This window comes from Microcaecilia unicolor, chromosome 11, assembly GCF_901765095.1.
Source record: "Microcaecilia unicolor chromosome 11, aMicUni1.1, whole genome shotgun sequence".
NCBI lineage: Eukaryota > Metazoa > Chordata > Amphibia > Gymnophiona > Siphonopidae > Microcaecilia > Microcaecilia unicolor.
In genome coordinates, this window is record NC_044041.1 from 173789479 (window position 1) to 173816096 (window position 26618).

General features: G+C 44.3%; 1 protein-coding gene across 2 annotated transcripts in view; it reads left to right on the forward strand.

The window, feature by feature from the left end:
• Positions 1 to 1243: 1243 nt before the first annotated feature.
• The window catches only part of AXL (AXL receptor tyrosine kinase), a 190453-nt gene continuing 165078 nt past the window's right edge, over positions 1244 to 26618 (forward strand). For both annotated transcript variants that reach the window (XM_030220148.1, XM_030220149.1), the window contains exon 1: positions 1244 to 1947. In XM_030220148.1, coding sequence (XP_030076008.1) covers positions 1878 to 1947 — 70 coding nt within the window. In that variant the 5' untranslated portion in view covers positions 1244 to 1877. The remainder of the gene's footprint in view (positions 1948 to 26618) is intronic.

The window sequence follows — 26618 nt, forward strand, 5'->3', positions numbered from 1 at the left end:
TGCATGCAAATCTCTTTTACATATTTATTAAGAATATTGTGAAAACTTGACTGGATGAGTGTGCCCTGAGGATTGGGTTGAGAACCACTGTTCTGCCCCCCCCCCCCCCCCCCCCCCCCCCCCGATCCCACACACACACAACCTGGACCAGTGATTCCCAAACCTTTCCTGGGGAAACCCCAGCCAGTCAGGTTTTCAGGATATCCACAATGAGGCAGTGTATGGCAGTCGATCTCCTGAATGTTCATTGTGGATATCCTGAAAATCTGCCTGGCTGGGGTTCTCCTAGGACAGGTTTAGGAACTTATAACCCGGACTCAAGCGTTCTCAGAGCTTCCTCCAACTAACCCAGATTTTTAATTTCCCCATCATGGCGCATCATGGGATCTGCAGCAATAAACAGGGACTTCAAAGTCTTTGGGATGTAAGTTTTAAACCAGAGTCCTTCCTGCAGTTCAATACGTTGGAAACTCTGCTTTTTTTTTGTATAAATGACCGTGACTTGAGTCAGGACACTTGAGAGTAGATGGGAGATAACTGGGCAGGAATTCTGGGATTTTGTCTCTGGTGAGATCTGAGGTCAGCACTTGAAGTGTAGATGCAAAAGCGTCACAGCCATCCTAAGAGCAATTTTTTTCAGAATGGTAGAGGATGTTAAACTGAAAAGAAATCGCCTCTTCCTAGACACAGTAAAGATGTTTACTGAATATTGGGAAAGCTTAATACCCATTACACCTACAGACCTCACACATCCAGAAGGAAGCTCTCTTTGGCACGACACAAGTACCAGGGGGTGAGTGTTTGCAGTAAACTTGAGAGACTGAGATCACTTATGCTTAGGAGTGAGGTTCATTACTGTTGTGTGCACAAAACTAATCCATTTATTTGCAGGCATTGCCTCTTCGCACCTATGCATCCATCAAACAATTGGCCATTTTTTAAAAACGTTGGTCTCCGTGACTATGCTCCGATGACCGTCATCCTACCAGCAGTCCCTAGCCACTGGCCAGTAAGCCTGGCTCTCAGATGCTTGAGATAGAAAAGGGAGTCTTTAATGAGACTGTCACTTTAAGAGAGTCTCTTGTCTGTCTCTCGTACCCCCCTCCCCCATTCAATTAACCCTCTAGCTGGCTAAAGGAATTCGGACTTGGGCCAGGAGGAAATTCCTCCTCCGGGGTGAGTGAGTGTGTGAATGAATCAGAGGGAGAAAGGAGGAGCAGGGGAGGAGGCAGCGAGCGAGACAAGGAAAAAGAATTAAGAGAGCTCAGCTTAGGTCTGCACTAGCAGGCTCTCCACAGTCTGGGAAAGGAAAAAGGAGGGGAGGAAAAGTTAGTTATTTTTCTCCTCTGGAGAAACAAAGAGGGAACACAAATGATAATCTAATTAAAGAAGAGAAAGGGGAATCTAAACCAGCAGCAGAAGAAGGCAATGAAAGCAAAAATATAAAGAGGATTTGAAAGGAGAGAGGGGAAATCATAAGCCATCTTTCCTGAAGTCTGTGGGATGCCTTCAGCCTGGCCAGAGGAGACCGGAGCAGGCTGAGTGTGGGAGACTGGTCCGGGAGGACGACAACTGGAAAACTCACTTTTAATTTGTGTTGTTTCCTCTGGCTCCAGGTTCAAATTCACAGCCATTTGCTGCTCATAACAAGCAGACAGGAGTTGGCCACGTTCTCTTTGGACCCTGAAATCCGACCATTTTTTATGAGTCGGTAGCAGCTCCTTTAACGTAAACACCTCACACCGGGTTCCCCCCCCCCCCCCCCCTAAGGCTGCTTATTGATTTCCCTTTTCTGACCGATTTGTTTTTGGCTTATTTTGTTTTCTGGAAGCCCTTCTGTTTGGGGAAATAATTTGTTCTACAGGTTGCTCACCACCATGGGAAGGATCGCTGGATTTATTTTCTTCCTGACTGTCCTTGGTGAGCACCTCGGTACTGCCCTGGATGGTAAGTGGATTTTTGGTGATTTCATGCAAAAGAAAAACAAAACAAAACAAAAAAAGGCAGATTGATACAATGGGGGCAGGCTGGTGTTTTGCAAGAGGAGTCAGTGCCGTACCAACCAGTTTGAAACGAAAGTCTGGGTGATACCAACTTTTCAATGCCAGAGCTGCATGCCAGACTAGCTTCGGTTGTAGACAAATATTTATTTGGACTGTTTTAGCAACAGATTTCTAAATGAAAACATATTTGTGTCTGCCTTCTTGGAGTAATTAATGTAATTAAGTAACTTCTATTTTCATAGCCCGTATGTCAAGAAAGACTTGGCAGTCTTGGCTTGAGCTGTTGGGAGACTTGCTGTCCTAATAATGAATGGGGAGATGGCATAGATTTACCTGCCCTGTCCATGAGGTCTGCCAGAAAGAGGGGTCGTGGGAAGGTGGAAGTATGTTTAGAAACCAGGGATAATTGTTTCCTTGCCCTTTTCCTGCTGGTTTTGTTATTTTTGCTTTTTTTTCTTTCTTCTCGGTTCACTTCTGTTTTTAGCATGTTGGGAGTTTTTCTGAAAATCGGGCACCACAAGATGCTATATTTTAGGTTCTCTGGATCATTTCCAGCCCTTTCCATTCTCTTCTCTTTGGGTACATAGTGTTCTGGCCCTGAATCCCCCTTTTCTGCAGGTATCTGAAGAACATCACCTGCAATTATGGAACAAATGTCCACAGTTAGGGGCAATAGCCAAGACATGCGTGACCTTAGCTGTTTCAGGAACTCATCAGTGAGGTTCTTGTAGTTTTTAAGTTTAGTCATAGGTGCCTGCTCTGTAGGTACGTTGAGTGCTTCAGCACCTTCACTACTGAATCTAACTTTAGTCGGGGGGAGGGAGTAGCCTAGTGGTTAGTGGAGTTGACCTTGATCCTTGGGAACTGACCTTGATTCCCACCGTTTCTCCCTGTGACCCTGAGGAAGTCACTCAACCCTTCATTGCCCCTGGTACAAGATATGTACCTGAATATATGTAAACCACCTTGAATGTAGTTGCAAAAACCTCAGAAAGGCAGTATATCAAGTCCCAATTGTGGATTGCTTGTGCTATGTAAGAGTCAGGTGGTGTTGAAGTCTCTGAAGGGAGATATTTAAAGTTGATGATGAAGTCATAAGAACGTTTGCATTGGCTTCCAATTGAGGCATGATGCAAATTTAAGCCCTGTGTCTTTCTTCACAAACTGTTTTATGGCTTTCTTCCAGATTATTTAGTTGAACTATTCGTGGTAGGAACATTAGTTCGTTCACTTAGTCAAAAGTTCGTGGTTTATTACAATTTCCGTCTGTAAAAAAAAAAAAAAAACATGAGATATAAATCTTATCATAGCTCCAGTTTTCTATATTGTTCAGTACAATGTTGGAATCCTCTTCCTTTGCAGTTGAGAGTGGAGTCTACTTATTCTAGATTTCGTAACTTATTGAAAGTTCATCTGTTTTCTACATATTTGATCTAGTCTTTTGATTTAATTACTGATATGGTATAGTTGGGTTAATAATATATTTGTGATCTTTGTCATTTTCCTTGTGATGGTCTAGTTTTATGTACATTGTAATCCACATTAATCCTTTGTAGGTAAATAGAGTATAAATTTGTATTGTATAGTATCATAAAAATAGCCATACTAGCGGTCAGACCTATGTCCAATTAGCCCAGTATCTTGCTTCCAATAGTGGTCAATCCAGGTCACAAGTACCTGGAAGAACCCAATTAGTAGCAAGATTTCAGAATCCCAAAGAGTAGCAACATTCCATGCTACCAATCCCAGGGCGAGCAGTGGCTTTCCCCATGTCCATCTCAATAATAGACTATGGACTTTTCCTCCAGGAACTTGTCCAAACCTTTTTTTAAATCCCAAATACACATCCTCTGGCATTGAGTTCCAGAGCTTAACTATTCTATGAGTGAAAAAATATTCTATGAGTGAAAAAATATTTCCTCCTATTTGTTTTAAAAGTATTTTTATGAAGGTAAATCACTTGGTTAGGAGGGTGACTTTGTTATGAGGTTCTCAGTTGCTGAGTTCCAGGAAGAAGATTTTTTAAACCGGTCCTGGTTTTTTGATGATCCATCACAATGTATTATGGGACTTGTAGTATTGATTTTAATGGGTACAGTCAGGAACTACAAATACTTTAGGCTGTAAATTCAAAACCAGGAGTGGACAAAAGTCTCCCCCAGGAACTGGGGATCTTGACAGCTCTATATTTGCAGATTATAGGAGACAGCTGAAGGGTGTATTCTGACTAATAAACCCTAAATGTGCTGAAGATGGTCTGGTAGCTGGAAGGGGTTGCCTTAGTTTATTTTAGAGCCGGTGGATAGGCTTTTTGTTCACTTGGGAGTAAGCAGTTTTCTCATTTTGCATTCTGGCCTCAAACCTGTATGCAAGGAAAAAGGGGTGGAAGTGCAGAGGGTCTGTGGAGGCAAGGGCTCAGTGGCATACCAATAGCGGGGGAGGCAATGGGGGCAGTCCACCCCAGGTGCACACTGCAGGAGTACATAAGTACATAAGTAATGCCATACTAGGAAAAGACCAAGGGTCCATCGAGCCCAGCATCCTGTCCACGACAGCGGCCAATCCAGGCCAAGGGCACCTGGCAAGCTTCCCAAACGTACAAACATTCTATACATGTTATTCCTGGAATTTTGGATTTTTCCAAGTCCGTTTAGTAGCGGTTTATGGACTTTTCCTTTAGGAATCCGTCCAACCCCTTTTTAAACTCTGCTAAGCTAACCGCCTTCACCACTTTCTCCGGCAACGAAGTCCAGAGTTTAATTACACGTTGGGTGAAGAAAAATTTTCTCCGATTTGTTTTAAATTTACTACACTGTAGTTTCATCGCATGCCCCCTAGTCCTAGTATTTTTGGAAAGCGTGAACAGACGCTTCACATCCACCTGTTCCACTCCTCTCATTATTTTATATACCTCTATCATGTCTCCCCTCAGCCGTCTCCTCTCCAAGCTGTATAGCCCTAGCCTCCTTAGTCTTTCTTCATAGGGAAGTCGTCCCATCCCCGCTATCATTTTAGTCGCCCTTCGCTGCACCTTTTCCAGTTCTACTATATCTTTCTTGAGATGCGGCGACCAGAATTGAACACAATACTCAAGGTGCGGTCGCACCATGGAGCGATACAACGGCATTATAACATCCTCACACCTGTTTTCCTAATAATACCCAACATTCTATTCGCTTTCTTAGCCGCAGCAGCACACTGAGCAGAAGGTTTCAGTGTGTTATCGACGACGACACCCAGATCCCTTTCTTGGTCCGTAACTCCTAACGTGGAACCTTGCATGACGTAGCTATAATTCGGGTTCTTTTTTCCCACATGCATCACCTTGCACTTGCTCACATTAAACATCATCTGCCATTTAGCCGCCCAGTCTCCCAGTCTCGTAAGGTCCTCTTGTAATTTTTCACAATCTTGTCGCGATTTAACGACTTTGAATAAGGAGGGGTGTTGGGAGCAGCCATGTGACTGTCAGCTCCGCTGGTTCCCTGCTCCCTGTGCAGGGGCAGAGGGAGCAGGGAACCAGCAGAGCTGACAGCTGAGCAGCTGCTCCCAGCACCCCAGCAGGTAAGAAGAATGCACCTGGGGGGGGGGGGGCTTGGAGGTGATGTGCCGGGGGGGGGGGGGACGCTGCACCCGGGGAGGTGTCGTTGCACCTGGGGGGGGGGGGTGTTATGCTGCACCCAGTGGGAGGGATTACCTCACCTGTCCTGTTATCTACTACTACTACTACTTAACATTTCTAAAGCGCTACCAGGGTTACGCAGCGCTGTACAATTTTATCCCATATCCACCACCACATTCGCCCCCACACTGACAGCTAAGCAACACACGACCACCATCCCATTTTAGTAGCTAGGACTAAAGATTACATGGACTTCCATACAGAATATAATTCCAGGTCACCTGACCCCCCACTTAGGTAGTTGAAGTTGCAGGAATACTTATGCTCCTGGCTCGTCCCTTGTGAACCAAAACCGCGTAGCTTGGGTATGCGCCAGCTTCAACAGAAAAGACATGAGGGAAAACACTAGTCCCACAGCTATTAGGAAATGAATCATGGGAGGATGGGAGGGAAAACCCACCTCTGAGGAGCAGGGGAAAAGCCCTTTAACTAGGAGGATGGGCTGTTTTAATGGCAGCCACCCCCCCCCCCCCCCCCCACACCAAACTCCTGTCCAGCAACTTCTGGCTCACCAATGACTGCGTGGTAGTCAAGACCACCGCTGCAATTCAAAATTTATGGGCCAATGATGTTTAACCCGGTTCACCTAGCCTTCCCCCCCCCCCCCCCCCCCATATCCTGGCCTCAGGCTGGAGTGTCTAGTGCTACTAAAGCCTCTGGAAGTTTACATGAAGAGCCCCCATCCCCATCTCCATCTCCACATCACCTCCCCAAGAAGCAGGCCTAGCCCAGGTGAGTCACCCATCTGGAGGGTTAATTTTATCCCTCGAGACAGGCTTTTGTGCTTGGTTCTGGAGAGGTAGTCTTGTTAAGTAGTCAAAATGACACAATGGTTGATAGCCTAAATGGTACTAGCATATTTATTGAGGCCTAAGTTTTCAAAACTTTCCAGGTGCCCCGTTACAGAATGAAGATTTTAAGACAGTGATGGATTTTTGATGACCACATTATGCTACATCATTTATTTCAACAAATTTGGAATACTGATCTACATAATAAAATATCAGATCAGTTTACAATTATGGAAGCCTACAACACTGATTATATAATCAGGGACTACAAATACCACATAAGTACATAAGTAATGCCACACTGGGAAAAGACCAAGGGTCCATCGAGCCCGGCATCCTGTCCACGACAGCAGCCAATCCAGGCCAAGGGCACCTGGCAAGCTTCCCAAATGTACAAACATTCTATACATGTTATTCCTGGAATTGTGGATTTTTCCCAAGTCCATTTAGTAGTGGTTTATGGACTTGTCCTTTAGGAAACCGTCTAACCCCTTTTTAAACTCTGCCAAGCAAACCGCCTTCACCACGTTATGTGTTGGGTGAAGATAAATTTTCTCCGATTTGTTTTAAATTTACTACACTGTAGTTTCATCGCATGCCCCCTAGTCTTAGTATTTTTGGAAAGCGTGAACAGACGCTTCACATCCACCTGTTCCACTCCACTCATTATTTTATATACCTCTATCATGTCTCCCCTCAGCCGTCTCTTCTCCAAGCTGAAAAGCCCTAGCCTCCTTAGTCTTTCTTCATAGGGAAGTCGTCCCATTCCCGCTATCATTTTAGTCGCCCTTCGCTGCACCTTTTCCAATTCTACTATATCTTTCTTGAGATGCGGCGACCAGAATTGAACACAATATTCAAAGTTCAAAACAGGACTTATCTAAAATGTCCCTACTGGGTCTGGAACTGAGGAACTTGCAGCGCTGATGTTTTTGAGGACAAGAGCTTGCTTGATCAGGCATTTTGTCATAGGCGTCTGTCCAAGTAGATTCTTGTCATCAATAAATCTGCAAGTCTATATGATGCCAATAAACTTGTTGTTGTTTCGGACTTTTCTACAGAAGAAATGAGGCACTTTACGGTTTTAAAGAGCTGTTGAGAGGCAGCCGCTGAGGCTCTCCACTCATTCCCAACTGGTTCCCAGTCTCCATCCCCTTGACTCCAGCTCTTGGTTGTGATTCCCCCATAGGCTCTGTTTCGCCCTCTCACCTTCCCTTTTTCTTTTAGGTTTCCAAGAACAAGAGCGGTGGAGAAACCAGTAGTTCTGCTTTCAAGGAGGAAGTGCCTACCAGGCTCATCAAAATGTCTCCAGGCTCCTCTCACCCCACTCTTTTCCTATCCTGAACTCTGTCGCTTCCTCTTTTTGGTCTGTTTCCATCTCTCCTCTCATTTTGTTCCCAATCAACTTTTATATTTTTACATTTCTGCTCTCTTTGTATGGGGTGTGGGGGGGGGTGGAGTGCGGCGCTATAATTTCCCCCAGGCTTGCACCTGATATTGAAAGGCCCCTGATGATCAATATGTAATGATGCTCAAATGAATCCACGAAGCATGCCATCATTCTATTTAATTTTTTTTTTACCAATAGCAACAAAAGGAGCTGTTAATCTTGTCACCCCTGAAAGGATCTAATGGGAAAATGCAAGGTGGATGCTGTACATCTAGCCAATAGCCAAGGCATGCCACAAAGAAACATGCAGCTTCCTATAATAAGGAAAATATGTTAACTTTTTAATAAATAATCTACCTAGCATTGCCCTACTGGAGGTATCCAGACATCTGATAAGCTTTGGCATTTGGTTGTTGCCCTCCTTCTCTCTCTCTCTCTCTCTCTCTCTCTCTCTCTCTCTCTCTCTCTCTTGTCCACTTTCCCTTCCTCTTTTTCCCCTCAGCTGTTCTTCGCTTTCTGCTTATTGCCCCATGTGCATCTTCTATCTCTGCTTATTACCCCCATGCACTTCCCCCCCTCTCTCTTCCCTTCTCCTCAGCAGTGCCTCTGTGCTTATTGCCCCCCCCCCACCCCATGTACCTCCTCTCTGTACCCTCAGCAGTGCTTCTATCTCTGCTTATTGCCCTGTGTGCCTCCTCTTTCCCCTCAGCAGGGCCTCTATCTCTGCTTATTTGGTCCCTCTTTGTCTTCTTTACAGTTCCTCTCTCTATTTATTGCCCCCTTTCCACCCCTTTTCTCTCCTCAGAGGCTTCTTTTTATCTCTGCTGATTGCCTTTGCTTTTACCTCATCCATCCTGTCTCAGCAGTTCTTATAGCCCTCATTTCTATTGTCTTTCACTGTACCTGCTTCTCTCTCCTCTCATTGCCCCTGCTTCCCCCTACTTAGATTGTGAGCCCTCTAGGGACAGAGAAAAGTACCTGCATATAATCTGCATATATAGTAGCAGTAAGTAAAGAAATAAGTAGTACCTAACCCTGTCTAGCCCATCATAATGAAGTGCCAAATAAAATTCCTATATCTTATTGCCCTTGCTTCTCCCACCTCTTCCTTTAGCAGTTCCTGTATGTTTATTACTCCTGCCTGCTCCCTCCTCCCCAAATAAAATTTCCTTTATTTATTGCCCCAGCTTTGCTCTGCCAGCCCCTCTTCCTTTGCTTCTATATCTACACCCCATTTTTCTTTAGCCCAAGAGGTCAGAGATGCCAAGTTACCTAGTTCCAGGCTGGAAACTGCGGCCACTCCTGGTTTTCAACTTACACCCCCAAAGCAATGTGGGATTTGTAGTGCCTGATCCTGTCCACTGAATTTAGTCCTGCAAGTCCTGTAATGCACTAGGGTGGGCTGGTCAGAAATTCAGGACTGTCCCACAATCTCCAGTCTGGAAGTGGGTAACTTGGCATCTCTGCAAGGGACTTCACTGTGTAATTCTCCTGAGCTTTGTAACACTGGTCCAGGCAGCCTTCCGATGCAGCGGGATTATATAGTAACATAGTAGATGATGGCAGAGAAAGACCTGTATATATGCTACTTTATATGTATACCTGACCTTGATTTGTATCTGCCATTTTCAGGGCACAGACCGTAGAAGTCTGCCCAGCACTAGCCCCACCTCCCAACCACCGGTGCTGCCATCCAATCTCTGCTAAGCTTCTGAGGATCCGTTCCTTCTGAACAGGATTCCTTTATGTTTATCCCATGCATTTTTGAATTCTGCTACCGTTTTCATCTCCACCACCTCCCACGAGGTAGTCAGGCAGGATATTAGCAGGACCAAGACAGAAAAGTAATTGACTTAACTGAGATTATTTTGGAAGCCAAGATATCCCTACAAGGGTAAAAATAGGCGTTCGTTTAAGAGTGGATATACTGACCAGTCAGTGTAGTTATTTTTGGTTGTTAATAAGCTGGAAAGAAAAGTGGGGGGAAAGGGGAGACTGTAATTGGGAAGACGCACAATAAACAAGATGTTAAAAACAAGAATGCTGAATTGAAGGACAGATGAGGGGTGGCGGTCTTCCAGCCTAAAAAAAAAAAAAAAAAACATCTGTAGACAGGAACCAGCTGGTGGAAAGCACACACACTCGTCTCTCATCAGACAGTGGGGATGTGAAGGACAGACACTATCAGAACAAGCCCTGAGATGACACAAATACCCCCCCCCCCCCCCAGTATCCCAGGATCAGTCAGTCCATGGCTCAGATTTCCATAGTTATGTTTATAAGAAAATCCCACTGGTGATGGGGAGGGGGCGGCTAAGAATTCCATTCACCTCAAACCCATCAAATTTTTGGATTTTAGTCTCAAATTATAAATGTATCTTCAGAGCTGTCTTTTCTTGTTTCTGTTCAGCAGCTGATTCCTTTGCTTTGCAAACTTTGGTCAGGGAGAGCATTTCTTATCTCCAGTCACTTTCTAATTCCTCCTGGCCTCAGCTGGGGCTCCTGGGACAGGGCTTAGAGCTTTGCTGCCTACCTTCCACAGCTGGATTGTATCTTTCCAACGTCTTTCCCTTAAAGTATTCCATGGGAAACAGAGAGATTAGCTCTGCATTGGGATACTGGGTCCTCAAGAAACTAAGGAACCACCTCCATGCCTTCTCCCATGATGTTTTCCATATGGAGGGATATCAGGACAGGAAAATCTGCGTCTTTGTGGTTGTCTAGCCATCTCTGTCACCTCCTGATTTTCCTTAACTTTGTTTTGTAGCTCTTGGACGGGGGAGGGAACATTACAAATCCTTTCTCAGGGCTACAATGTCCTGGGTCTTTGGGATTTTCACACCCCCTCCCGATCCTGACATTTCTCTTCATGGTACAGAAAGTGCATGTGTGTGGAAGTTGTGCAATATACATCTGCTACAGTCAAGGACAGAGAGAAAATCCTTTGAGACCTTAAGGCATATTTTCAAAGCACTTAGCCTTCCAAAGTTCCATAGAAACCTATGGAACTTAGCCTCCCAAAGTGCTTTGAAAATATGCCTCCTTGTGTCTCTATGCTGCTAGTCATGGAGGTGGTAATGGTAGAGGGGGAGAGTAGTTTTTGAAGAAACCTTGCTGGCTTGTGGAACTGTCTTGGCTTATTCTCATTCTGTATTCTGTGTCCCTCTTCCTTCTATGGATGAATGACTTTGTGAAACCAAGCTAACTTTATGCCCACTGAAGTAACTAATTCCAATGAATCCTAGAAAGGTTTTAGTGCTTTCGGTTGTTTGAAGTTTTTTTTTACATCTGGTCCTGTGATAAAGTGTAGTTTTTAACTCTGCCCTCACAACCTTTTGGATTTTGTCACTATGCCCCCCCCCTTTTACAAGACTACAAACTCTATAATTCTTTGCCCTCAATGTTGAACCACCACCCCCCAGCAGGATTGGTTTAAAGCACATTTTCAGTGTTCAGCTGCCTGCTTACCCTATTAAATCTCCACACACAGAAATAGATACAGACATGCAAACTGCTACATGTACATTGTAGTACTGAAAGAGAAAACACCAGTATCTCTCCTTTCCTGGAGACCTGTATTCATGCGTTCTAGTAAATAGGATCAAGAAATGAGATCCATTTTCCATATCGGGGCTTCCCACATCCTTGGGTTTCCCATGTTCTGGAATGTTCATTCCTATATTGGAAGGAAGGGGTTCATGTGAATGCCGAGGTCCTTGGGGGGGGGGGGGGTGGGGTTGGTGAGAAGAGGAAGTGCTGTGCTCTGGGGTTAAGGAGAACTCTATCCTGACTGAATGGGCCTGGGCTCAGTCAATGTCATAGACGGAGGCATCTTTGTTGCAGTTACACCACTGGCACCAGCCCAAACTCCAAGGTCATCACTGTCTATGCCAGTGGTTCCCAAACTTGTCCTGGGGGAACCCCCCAGCCAGTCAGGTTTTCAGGATATCCACAATGAATAATTCATGAGAGAAATATGCATCCCAAAGCAGTAGAGAATGGGACTTGATATACTGCCTTTCTGTGGTGTTTTTGCAACTACGTTCAAAGCGGTTTACATACTACAAAACCAAAATAGGACCAGACTAAAAAGATGCACACAAACTATACCAACTCGTGCATAAACTAATAGACACCACACCGGTGATCTCAACCAGCACAGACACCCCATCGGCAGACCAACTTGCCAAATACTTCAACGAGAAAATAATAAAACTCCGATCCACAATACCACTCAATACCACTAATCATGAAAAATTCATGGATTGCTTAGATCCCACTCCCGGTGAATATCCAGCAGATCGAACCTGGAATGACTTCGATCTGATAACTGAAGATATCATCACTCAAGCACTCAACAAATTCTTCAAAACACATTCCAAACTGGATATCTGCCCCAATAGCCTAATAAGGTTTGCCCCCAAACGCTTTATAACAGATCTTACGTCACACCTGAACTACATGCTACGACACGGACTCTTCCCCAAGGACAATGGAAATATACTACTTACACCCATACCCAAAGACTTAAAGAAAAAATTAAATGACACAACCAACTATTGACCAGTAGCTTCCATCTCCCTGATAGTAAAACTAATGGAAAGTATGGTAACCATTCAATTTACCAACTACCTAAACAAATTCACGATACTACACGAATCACAGTCAGGATTTAGATCCAGCCATAGCACTGAAACAGTGCTAACCACCCTCATTACCAAATTTAAACAACTAATTGCAACTGGAAACAACGTCCTACTCCTACAATTTGACATGTCCAGCGCGTTTGACATGGTCAGCCACCAAATACTCCCGAACATCCTAGACTACTTCGGGATCGAAGGAAACGTACTAAAATGGTTTAAAGGCTTCTTAACAACAAGAACTTGTCAGGTGATTTCAAACTCAAAAACGTCAACACCATGGAAACCTGAATGTGGAGTACCACAATGATCACCGCTCTCACCAACTCTTTTTAACTTAATGATGACACCTTTAGCCAAATCGCTATCCAACCAAGGACTCAACCCATACATCTATTCAGATGATGTCACGATATATATCCCCTTTGAAAAAGACATAAGCGAAATCACAAATGAAATCACACACAGCTTCCAAATAATGAACTCATGGGTGGACACATTCCAACTAAAGCTAAACGCAGAAAAAACACAATGCCTCATCCTCTCCTCACAATACAACACAAAAAAAACCCAACACTATAAACACCCCAGATTACACCCTACCGGTCTCAGATAGCTTGAAAATTCTGAGAGTCACAATTGACCGAAATCTCACACTCACATGCGAAAAATACAGCAAAGAAAATGTTTTACTCAATGTGGAAACTTAAAAGAATCAAACCATTCTTCCTAAGGGAAGTATTCCGCAGCTTAGTACAATCAATAGTACTAAGTTATCTAGACTACTGCAATGCCATCTATGCCAGATGCAAAGAACAAATCATTAAGAAACTTCAAACCGCTCAAAACACAGCAGCCAGACTCGTATTCGGGAAAGGGAAATACGAAAGCGCCAAACCCCTAAGAGAAAAACTACACTGGCTCCCATTAAAAGAATGAATCAGGTTCAAGGTTTGCACCCTGGTCCACAAAATCATTTACGGGGAAGCCCCGACCTACATGTCAGACCTTATAGACTTACCTATTAGGAACGCAAAAAGATCATCACGCACATTCCTCAATCTCCACTATCCTACTTGTAAAGGGCTAAAATATAAATCCACACACGCGACCAGTTTCTCATACATCTGCACGCAAATATGGAATGCACTACCGAAGACTATAAACTTTTAACTTTTCTTACTCTGCTACCTTAGCTTATTATCGACTGTATCTAAGATCATGTAATGACTGCATCATAACAACACTCTGTAAGCCACATTGAGCCTGCAAAAAGGTGGGATAATGTGGGGTACAAATGCAATAAATAATAATAATAAAAACAACGCAAGACCTAACCATCTTCCGAAGGCTACTGAAATCAGATCTGTTCAAGAAGGCATACCATAAACATCCATCTTAAACTCTGAATAATAACGCTATAAACGATATATGCTAAACCGAAATCTCATCACAAGAACTGATTAGCCTTCTTGCTAGTAATGATCAAGCACTACCACCTTAAACCTATGTCGAATAGGGTCTCTCTACAGTCGATGACCAAATGTATGTTACAACCAGCGCAACCTTCATGCAACACCTTAATTGCAATTCTATGGACCGGAAATGGCAATCGCCACTACGGCAAATATAAGCCACTTTGAGCCTGCAAGTTGGTGGGAAAATGTGGGATACAAATGCTACAAATAAATAAATAAAATAAAATATGTATGCACATGGTTTATGTATATATATATATATATATATACATATACCATGATTAGTTCCATATATGTTATGTACCATGTATGTTACCATGTATGTATGCACCTTAATGTAACACCATTTGTAATTCTGATAACCGGAAATGGCAACCGCCATTACAGCAAATGTAAGCCACATTGAGCCTGCAAATTGGTGGGAAAATGTGGGATACAAATGCTACTAATAAATAAATATACAGGTACTTATTTGAACCTGGGGCAATGGAAGGTTCAGTGACTTGCCTAGAGTCACAAGGAGCTGCAAGCAGTGCTGCAGGTCCCATAAAGCATCAGGATGGGGGTTGTCATAACTCTTGGACTGGTATAATTCTGCCTCCTTGAACTGGGTAACTTGGCAGTTCTGGAACTGTAAGCCCCCACTTTTTAGACACTAGAGTGATCTGATGGAGCAAAGAGTAGGATATGCTCAGTGAAATTCTTTTTTTTAATGTCCTCATCTGTACCATTTTTGTGTTTAATTTCTCACTAGATAAACCACCTTGTTCTGTTTTTGAAAGGCTGACAATGATTCAGATAAAACCTCCACAGGTTTGAGGAACTGAGTTTGAGGAAGTGGAATGAGGCACTGGGACAGCAGAGGATTAAAATTGTCATTGGCTCCACCCCTTCCTTTTCTCCAATGAAATTCCTGTTTGGAAAGTGGTGTGGATGATATGTTAGCCAACTTAGATTTATGGAAAAACAGATCAGAAGAAACATTTTAGGCGATGCCTGTTCTAACAGGAAATTACAAACTACACACCATTCATCCTTTTTCTTCTGTGGTACATCCTTATGGAACGTTTTGCCTTTCCCCCTCCACATCAAAGAAAAGACTAATCTTTTTTCCAATGCCTTTCCTTCAGACTGGTGAGTGGCATGGTTGACCTTCACCTTTATCTAGCTCTCCTTGTTTACCTGTCTAAGTTCCTTTCCATGCTTTACTATGTTCTCTCTTCTTTTATGGTTGGCATATGATGAAAGCGAGAGCGGGACCCGGCACATTTGTGCGTTTTTTAAATATCCCTGTCTGTGGCAGGTCAGAGAGCGTTGAGAACAAGGAAGCCAGGTACTTGAAATCTCCATTTCTTGTTCTATCACCATTTCCATCTGGAAATGTTGCTGTCCTCTAAACAATCCCTCTCCTCCACCCTGGCGTCATATAGACCCCAGTGTCTGTGTTTCCCTTGCATCATTGTTCGCAACAGTGAACTGATAGATAAGATTTTGTCTTTCGTTAGCTTCAAATTGTAGTAGTCAGTGTGTCATGCACATGATCTGTCAGTGTGTTGTCACAACAGAAGGAAGTTCAAGAACCACTGACCCAGATTTTGGGGCGATCCATGGTGCAGCAAAGGGGATACCCAGAGTTATCTGGTTACTGGCAATATTTATGTATTTAAAACAATTTATAGCCCATCTATCTTTGGTCCAATAACTGCCACGTACTCGTACAACCAGCAGTGACAGGTAAATGTATATTTATTCCCACTCAAGAGCAGCAAACATAGGGGCCCTTTAACTAAGGCGTGTCGAAAAACGGCCTGCGCTGGTGTAGGTGCTTGTTTTGGACGCGCACAGGTCCACTTTTTAGCGTGCCTGCAAAAAAGGCCTTTTTTATTTTTGTGGCCGAAAATGGACATGCAGCAAAATTAAAACAGCGCACATTCATTTTTGGCATGAGACCTTACCGCCACTCATTGACTTAGCGGTAAGATCTCACATATTAACTGGGCAGTAATCATCAGTGTGTGTACATGGCCAATTACCGTCAGGTAAGCGCCACACGGTAGAAAACTTCTACCGCGTGTTTTGGTCTCTTCAAAAATGGAATTACCGCCCGGGGCATGTAGTAGCTGGGTGGTAGTTCCAATTTGACACACATTGTACACACGTAGGTACCTACACGCCTTAGTAAAAGGGCCCCATACACATTTGTCTCTCTGGTGGGTTGTACATGAGTACTTTGCAAAATCCCACTTCTGCCCTCTGGAGCATCTACTTTATACAAGCGCCAAACCCCTAAGAGGAAAAACTGGCTTCCACTGAAAGAGCGAATTGCATTCAAAATTTGCACCACGGTCCATAAAATCGTTCACGGTGAAGCCCCAATCTATATATGAGACCTCATATACCCTCCAACCAGGAACACAAAAAGGTCAGCACGCACATTCTTGAATCTACACTACCCCAGTTGCAAAGGACTTAAATACAACTCAACATATGCATCCAGCTTCTCCTACATGAGCGCACAACTATGGAACGCACTACCAAAGGTTATAAAAACAATGCACGACCTAACAATCTTCCGAAAATCACTGAAAACCAACCTATTCAAAAAAGCATACCACAATGACCCATCCTAAATACTAGACAACGAAACGCCACCAAAACTAGACAAAACCGAACTCTCTACACTTGACTGCTTCATTTACGCTGGCACTCACTATGCATTACTCACTACCACTTTACTTCTCATGCAAGAAATGAACTTTCTTTATTTGATTGTCTAACTTACTCTATACTCTATCATTTATGAACTTTAATGCAACACTACTTTGTAATCTACCTTATTTATGAACTCTAATGCAATATCACTTTGTATTTCTCAGTCCGGAAATGGCGATCGCCACTCCGGCACAATGTAAGCCAGAATGAGCCTGCAAATAGGTGGGAAAATGTGGGATACAAATGCAACAAATAAGTAAATATAAGATTGCTTTCTGCATATATTTTTATTTATTTGTTCTTATATCCCACAATTATACAAAAACAGATTTCGATTCGATGTGGCTTACATTTTTTCATTTAGTAGATGTTGCATTCTTTTGTATTTAGCATTACATTAGGATCATTGTGTAAAGAGTAACAGAATTGATATACTGTCTTTCTGTGGTACAACCGAAGCACATTACATGTTATATACAAGTGCTTTCTGTGTCTCTAGTGGGCTCACAATCTAAGTTTTTGCACCTGGGGCAATGGAGGGTTAAGTAAGTTGCTGCAGTGAGAATAGAACCCACCTCCCTTGGTTCTCAGCCCACTACAATAACCATTAGGCTACCCCTCCATTCTGGCTTTTATCTGCTTACATATGTTATGTAGCCCATTTTTTATTTGTAAGATCAGTTTTTTATGAGTAAAAATGAAGATCAACAGAGAAAACATATGGGGATTTTAGCTAGGGAGGGTGTAGCCCCAAAATGTTTGTTCTGTTTAGTTTCTCATGTAATTTACGGGAATTCAGGGGGGGTTAACTATTTTTTTTCTGATTTTGGGGGGCAATATTTTGTAGAGGCTGCTAAAATGCACTTTCTTTGCGGTAGCAGGAAGAACATTGTGGGCCCCTCCAGAGGGGAAGGACAATCAAGCACAGGGTTGTCTGTCTGGTTTCCTGGTGTACGTTGAAGGAGAAAGGTGTGTTCCCAAAGAAACTGAACTGATAGGGGATTACCAGTCTGATCCACAGTTGTCCCTTGAGGCAAATAGCATCCAGAAGGAGCTGGTCCTCAGCAAGACCTGATTCTGATCCTCTGTCAGAGAACAAGAGCATAGAGAGTAAAGCTGCAGCCACAAGACAGTCCCTGTCGGGGAAGGGATTTGGAGCAGTGGCCTAGCCAGAAAACCAATTTTGGGTGGGCCTGAGCCCAAAGTGGGTGGCACAAAAGTTTCTCTTCCTCGCCCTACCTTCACCTCAAAATATAAATACTTTAGCTGATGAGGATCCTCAAACTCTGTCAGCTGAAGACTTCCTCTGAAAGTGGCCAGAACTTCCTTTTACCAAGCTTGGCAGGCAGTAGCAACATCCCTAAGCGACCGAAGCTGGCACCCCTTGCATCCTTAGTTGTCAGTAACTCAAAGATGCTGTCGCCAACTGCAGAGCTTGGTAGAAGCAAGTTCTGACTGCCTTTGGAGGAGGTCCTCAGCTGGGATGCTTGGGGAGCCCCACCAGCTATAAAGCAAGGGTAAGGGCCAGTGTTAGACCTGCTCTGGCCCAGGTCAGAAAATAAAGGAGGGCACTCTCTCCAATCCCCTCTCTTCCCTGCCTCCCTTCCGATTTCTGTACCTGCCATTACTATCACAAGTTAGAAATAAAAATATTTACACAAAAATTGAAGTGAGAACCCCAAGAAGTTAAACTTAACATGTACTACAACCCTGGAGAAATAAAAACCAAAAGTGCATTTCCTTTCTACTGAACACAATGCAAAGACATTTGCTATGCACTTTTCACAAAGCTAACATATTCCATTTAAACATTCAAAATAAAATGCTTTTTTCTACCTTTGATGTCTGGACATTTTATTTTTCCATTATGTTGCTTCTAATTTCCTGTCTGTCGTCTACTAATTCTCCTTCAAGTGACTGCTGTCCATTTGTCTTTTCTCCTCTCTACTGTCTATTCCCTTACTACATCTACCTCTGACATACTGATCATTCCTTTTTAGCTCTTTCCTCTTTTTTTGATTTTTTGCCTGTCAACTCAAATTTTACTCTCTTTCTCCTTCTTTTTACTTTACAGCTGCCTATCAGATCGTCATCTTCTTCTCTCACCCACTACCTCTCCCATTACCCAACTCACTCCTTCTCCAGCCATTCCCTTTCATCTTTAATCTACTCCCCATTACTATATTTCTATCCTCTGTAATCACTATCCTCTCATCCATTTTCTTGCCACCCTCTTCCACATGGTTCCACCATTCCCAGCATCTTCCTCCATCTACCCTTCTAGCTCAGTATCTACTCCCTCTTTCTTCCCTCCCTGCTCTCGTAGCCCAACATCTCCCTATCCTTTCTCTTCTCTCCTTCCCTGTCCCCCATGGTCCAGCATTTCTCCCTCTCTCTCTCTTCCTTCACTCCCATTGTCTGGCATCTCTCCATCATTCTCATTTGCTCCTGGATCCAATATCTCCCTCTCTCCCCTCTCCTATGAATCTCCCCTGCCTCTCATCCAACCCCATGTCCTACATCTCCCCCATTGTCCACATTCTTCTTTCCCCCTCCCTTGTACCCCAGATCCAATATCTGTCTTCCCCCTCCATCCCATGCAGCATTCTCTTCCTTCCTCCACCATGTCCAACATTTCTGCCTCTCTCCCACTGTCCACCATCTCTGTCTCCCCCCTCCCTTGTGCCCCAGAGGTCAATATCTCTTTCTCCTCCTCCCATACAGCATCTCTCCCTTCCTCCCATCCACTGTCATGCCCATCATTTCTCCCTCTCTTCTCTGGGCACCATCTCTCCCTCCCCTCTACCCCCATATACAAGATTTCTCCCTTTATTGCCCCCCCCTCTACCCCTGTCTCTCTCTCCCTTCCTCCCCTCCACCCTCATGCACCATCTATCCCTCCCCTTCACCTCTGTGTCCAACATTTCTCCCTGTGTTCTCCCTCCCCCTCCGTGCAACATTTCTCCTTCTCCATCCACCCCATTATCTCTTGTCCCTATCCCCCTCTCCCTCCAGGCAGCATTTCTCCATGTCCTCCGCTATATACAACTGATTTCTCCCTCTGCTCCGCTGCCTGCCCGGTACCTTAGCTGAGCCCAAACCTTTAGCTATGCGCACTTCTTCCCGGACTCCGCTTCGATGCACGATCGTCGCTCCCTGCATTCTTCTCGCAAGTCCCGCTGCACGCAGCGCTGCCATTCACACAGGCAGCTGTGCTCTCCTTTGCCGCGTCCGCCGTCCATCCGGTCCTCTGATGCACTTCCTGTTAGGACCGGATAGATGCGGTAGGGGGGAGCACAGCTGCCTGTGTGAATGGCAGCGCTGCGTGCAGCATGACAGACGAGAAGAAGAATGCAGAGCGATGAAGCGTAGCTGGGGAGAAAAGGCAGCCAGCGAAGAAGAAGGTGGATGGGCGGGCCTGGAGGCAAAGTAGGTGGGCCTGGGCCCATCCAGGCCCACCCGTGGCTACGCCCCTGATTTGGAGTGCTGGATGCAGTGGAAGCAAAGTACAGCACTCAGGAAACATAGGAGATCTAGAAGGGATACCATCTCCCACACGGACAGGCAGATGATCAAAAGCCCTGCGCTGTTCCAAACAGCGCTCTAAAATAGCGCTGGAACAGCACGGGGCGCTATTAGACCTATGATCAGAGATAATGCATGCATATTTAAACAGCGCAATTATCTCTGATTATGGGGCAGAAGTGCGGGAGAATTGTGTCTGAGCATGCACTCAGCACAATCCTCCCGCACTTGTTTGACAGGTCTTGGCTGGAGACCAATGAAAAGAGAAGGACGTCCATCTTTAAATCAGAAGATGGACATCCTCAACTGCCCTGTTGCAGGGACGGCCAAATTTCAAGGGGGTGTCGGAGGTATAGCAACGGGGCAGTTGAGGACGTCCAAAATTTGGTCGTTTCTGCAATGGGCAGTTAAGGACATCCAAAATTGGATGTTTCTATGAGAAAGACGTCTTTCTAATAGAAACATCCAATTTTGGACGTCCTTAACTGCCCATTGCAGAAACGGCCAAATTTTAGACGTCCTCAACTGCCCTCACTGGCGGGTTTGCTGTAGGGGGGAATGGGGGCCTGCCAGCATGCAAATGCATGCTGGGTAGGGCTCACCATTCCTCCCCAATGATCTGCAAACCCTAAGGCCAGCTCGGAGCTGGCGTAGGGTTTGTCGCGGCCAGCGACCCAATCTTTGGCGCGCTGGACGCTGTTCATTGGGGATAAATGCGTTAAGCTCTGATTAGCATGCATTTGCAAGCTCCTTGCGTTAAGAGCCCTCGAGCGCGTTGTTTCACGCGCTCGAGGGCTCTGATCATGGGGTGATAGCAAACGCTGGTGCTAGTATGGCGGTAACAGCCTCTAGCGCCGGCGTTTGCTTTTGATCATTTGCCTGAGAGAGAGAAAGAGGTACACATAGCTTAATCTTTGCCCAGAGATACACCAACGGAGAAATGAGATAAAGGCTACAGAGTAGCATTAAGGAGGAAAAAGGGACCAAAAGTAAAGAGTGAGTTTTACAGGTGTCCAGTTCTGGAAGAAGTGTGAGTGATGTTGGAGTCTGAGGTGAATGATACTGCTCAGAGAAGACCAAGAGCTCATTTTTCTGAGATTTTGATTCTTTTTGCAACTATCTTATCTCATTTTTAGGGATTGTTTGTCTTTTTGTTTTCATAACCCTTGGTTTGTGCATGCTTGAACCTTATTGGAGTGCCCATTAAAATGGAGTTTGTAGCAATGACATAGCTACAGGTGATGGTACTGGATGGGCTCAGGCCCACCCATTTTTGACCCAGCAGCAGCACCACACTCCCCTCTGTCCCTCTTCTCCACTGGTGGCCTGGTATTTGCCCCATCTCTGAACATCTCCCCAGTGCACCTCAAAGGCAGCTGCAGCAATTCATTTTCGCTACCTGCGCTGGCCCAGCAGGCTTCCCTCTGCCATGTTCTGCCAGTAAGGAAACAGGCAGTGATGTAAGCAAGGGCGGGACAAACATGGCAGAGGGAAGGCTGGCTCAGGCAGTGAAAACGAATCACTGTGGCCACCTCTGAAGTACACTGGGGAGGGAATTCAGAGAGATGGCAAGTTGACAGTCTGCGGGTGGGGTATTGGAGAGAGACGGAGAGAATGGATGCAAGGGGGAGGAAGCTGAGGGTAAAGCTAAAAAAAACAAAACTATATATATATCCGGAGAGGGGTGTCTCTAGCATTTATCACGAGCTAAAAACACTAGTGCAGCTTAATAAACAGGGTCCTAAATGATGTGGGATATATTGTTAACGTTTCCTATGTCACTTCAAACAAATACACATCCCTGGTTTAGCTCCTGAAAATTAGTAAACAAATGTATTAAATTCACCCAATAACAAGGTATCACCTTATATATTTTTGTTTGATCTTTCTTTCTGTGAATTGAAGTGAGCTGACATGATTACCATGCTACTTTAGCCACCCATGGGGAGGAAGTGCACGTTGGAGGCAGGGCTACTGAAGATATACTGTCTCAGACCCCAGAATTACTAACATTGCCCACCAAATACTGTGCCCATGACTAGCTCCATCTATGCTTAAAAGATTAAGCAAGCGGCCAGCAGACTCAGGAGTGGGAGGTCCATGGAGGATTCCGGTGGGAGAAGTCATGGTCCACAGGGGATGGAGTGGGGAAAACAATATGATAGAGGTGGAGTCATATAGGGAGGGGAGTACATCCAGATATGTGAAACTGAAGAGGAGGAAGAGGTAAGGAAAAGGAGAATGGATGCTTATGTGAGGGGTGAAAGGAGCTGGCTTCCCTTTTGCAGGATGCGTGACAGAAGGAAAGCGTTGGGTTGGGAGTGCAGGGCTGGGAGCAGTGAAAATGGGTAGAGAGAGTGGAGGGAAGTGAAAGACAGTAAATAGGCTGTGAACATCTCTTTTGTTGAAGGGGCCAAACAAACCAGTCTCTGGCCCCACCCCCAAGTTGTCTAGCTGTTAATGCTATGTGAGCAAAGTATTAGTTGAGCTGTGGCTCACCCAATTCTGCTGTCTACATAGTGTGTGTACACTACCTCACTGGGCTCTTCTCCAACCCAGAGACAACTTTGCACGTGAAAGAGGTGGAAGGGCCAAGCTGGATCTCCTGACTGAGCCAAGAATTGAATGTGTGGGAATATGTTACTGTACTTAGAACATGCAGAACACTAATGAGGGGAGGAAGCAGTGGGGGAGTAACAGAAGCAGAGGAAAGACTGATTAATCAGATTAAAACTTTCCAAGACCTCTGACATCCTGAAGGCCAGATTCTTAGAGATCTTTGGAGGACTGCCTTCCTCCCTCCCCCATGAGCTTTCCAGGGACTGGCGTTCCATTTTCTATTTCACACGCTTTCATGGTAGGTCATGGCACCTTTGATTGGAATGCTATAAAAATAATTTTAAAATGTTGAAATGTGCAAACATAGTAACATAGTAAATGACGGCAGAAAAAGACCTGCATGGTCCATCCAGTCTGCCCAACAAGATAAACTCATATGTGCTATTTTTTGTGTATACCTTACCTTGATTTGTACCTGTCCTTTTCACGGCACAGACCGTATAAGTCTGCCCAGCACTATCCCCGCCTCCCAACTACCAGTCCCGCCTCCCACCACTGGCTCTGGCACAAACCGTATAAGTCTGCTCAGCACCATCCCCACCTCCCAACCACCAGTCCCACCTCCCACCACTGGCTCTGGCACAGACCGTATAAGTCTGCCCAGCACAATCCCCACCTCCTGCCACCGGCTCTGCCACCCAATCTCAGCTAAGCTCCTTAGGAAGGTATTTCCATCAGTCTCTTTTGTACCTCTATACATATTTGTTTGCAGTGCCCAAATGCAGGGTAAAAGAAACAAAACAGTCAGGACGGAAGCTTGGAGCCACAGAGAGGTGATGTGATCATAGATGCACGCTACCTCTCCAGATGCCATTACTCTTTCTGTGCCACTGTGTTCTCGTTTACCTAGTCTGATTCTGGTTTTACACCCGTGTATAGAGACTTTGAGATAAACACCTTTTAAATTTGTTGACGGAGAATGGGAGTACATGTGCTTGGCGTGTAGTTGTACAAAACCAGGACTGGATAGATCCTTAAATCAATTTACGGTGGGGGGGGGGGGGGGGGGGGAACATATGCACGGAAATTTATACATTTAAAAGCATTTCTAAATAGCTAGATCTCTTTCTTCTGCAAGTATAATACAGTCTATGTTCTTTCTTTATCAACTTTGTGGACTCCACAACAAATGTCACTAGAGATGGGAATAACTAGTGAGGTAATTAAATTTGCTGATGACACAAAGTTATTCAAAGTCATTAAATTGCGGGAGGATTGTGAAAAATTACAACAGGACCTTACAAGACTGGGAGACTGGGCGTCTAAATGGCAGATGACGTTTAATGTGAGCAAGTGCAAAATGATGCAAGTGGGAAAGAGGAACCCGAATTATAGTGTTTGTTTACACTTTCAAACAACAACAAAACCAGGGGACACAAGATGAAGCTAGAATATGGTAGATTTAAAACAAATAGGAGAAAGTTTTTCTTTATTCAGCGTGTAGTTAGACTCTGGAACTCGTTGCCGGAGAATGTAGTAACAGCAGCTGGCCTTACAGAATTTAAAGGGGGTTTGGACAGATTCCTGAGGGAAAAGTCCATTGAGCGTTATTAATTTTTTTTTTTGGGGGGGGGGGGGGGGTTGCCGGGTTCTTGAAGCCTGGATTGGCTGCTGTCGGAGACAGGATGCTGGGCTTGATGGACCCTTGGTCTTTTCCTAGTATAGAGGTGCTTATGTGCTTATGTCATGCAAGGTTCCACGTTAGGAGTCACGGACCAAGAAAGGGATCTAGGTGTCGTCGTTGATGATACGTTGAAACCTTCTGCTCAATGTGCTGCTGCGGCTAAGAAAGCAAATAGAATGTTAGGTATTATTAGGAAAGGAATGGAAAACAAAAATGAGGATGTTATAATGCCTTTGTATTGCTCCATGGTGCGACCGCACCTCGAATATTGTGTTCAATTCTGGTCGCCGTATCTCAAAAAAGATATGGTGGAATTAGAAAAGGTGCAGAGAAGGGAGATGAAAATGATAAAGGGGATGGGACAACTTCCCTATGAGGAAAGGCTAAAGTGGCTAAGGCTCTTCAGCTTGAAGAAAAGGCGGCTGAGGGGAGATATGACAGAGGTCTATAAAATAATGAGGGAAGTGGAATGGGCAAACGTGAAGTGTCTCTTTATGCTTTCCAAAAATACTAGGACTAGGGGGCATGTGATGAAGCTACAATGTAGTAAATTTAAAATGAATTAAATAAAATGTTTCTTCACTCAACATGTAATTAAACTCTGGAATTCGTTGCCAGAGAATGTGGTAAAGGCATTATTAAACGGACTTGGGGAAAATCCACTATTTTGGGGATAAGCAGCATAAAATGTTTTGTACTTTTTTTGGGATCTTGCTGGGCATTTGTGACCTGGATTGGCCACTGTTGGAAATAGGATGCTATTGTAATTGGAATGAGTACACTTTAAATCAAAACACTATGCTTGATGGACCTTTGGTCTGTCCCAGTATGGCAATACTTACGCACTTATGTACCATGGGATGCCTGAGCGCGCCTCGTGGTATGGCTTTTTTAGCAGTGGTAAGCACATATTAGTGCTTTCCGCTACTTAGAAAAAGGACCCCTAAATTAAGAACAGCAACAACTGATACATCGACCAATACAAACTGAATGGGTAGATTTTACAAAATACATGAAAATCTATATAGAACAAAGAATCATCAAGAAAAATTAGAACATTATACAGTAGCAGAATTAGCCGAGTCTGCTTCAATATTGTATTTTCAATCACAACGGACAGGCAGGTTCCCTGGAGTCCTGCAGAGCTTGCCTGTTCCTCACTATTGAAAATGTGATAGTGAAACAGCAGCACCCACTGGCATGGACAACTCCTACTCAGCTTAGAGGAAACAGTGACATGGGCGTGTCTCCTACTTATGCATCCACCTTATAGAATACTATGTTTTGCGTACTGCATGCACCAACTTAAGACAGCTATAGAGCTGGCATATGTGGACACACCTAAATGTGGGCCCATCAATGTTCACTTATGCTAGTATTCTATCATTGGAATCTTGGTACGCAGCACTGAGGCACCTAATGTGAGGCTGTAAGATATAGATGCCCCCTTAGTGCCCTTATAAAGAGGTGGGATTGTGGCAGCGATTATCAAACATCCATTTATGAATCACAGATAATAATTTGTCAAATCCTCTCTCAATATCATCATCAATTGGGACTAAAAACTGAATGTTGTCTGCGTAAATTCAAAATTGTAAATCCAGCTCATGCAGCACTGTACTTAAAGGTAAAAGGAAGTACGTAAGTATTGCCACACTGGGACAGAGAAAAGGTCCCTCAAGCCCAGCATCCTGTTTCCAACAGTGGCCAATCCAGGTCACAAATACCTGGCAAGATCCCGAAAAAGTTCAATATATTTTATGTTGCTTATCCCAGAAATAAACAGTGAATTTTCCCCAAGTCAATTTAGGAAGCTGTCCAGACCTTTTTTAAACCCCACTAAGCTAACTGTCTTTACCACATTCTCTGGCAATGAATTCCAGAATTTAATTATACGTTGAGTGAAGAAATATTTTCCCCCGATTTGTATTAAATTTACTACTTTGTAGCTTCATCGCATGCCCCCTAGTCCTAGTATTTTTGGAAAGAGTAAACAAACGATTCATGTCTACCTGTTCCATTCAACTCATTATTTTATCTCCCCTCAGTCGTCAGATATTAAAACAGCTGATAGACAGGAACCTTGAGGTATTCCTGTGGTAATGTTAAAGAAATATAGCTTTCCCAATGCCTGCACAATGCAAAATTGTC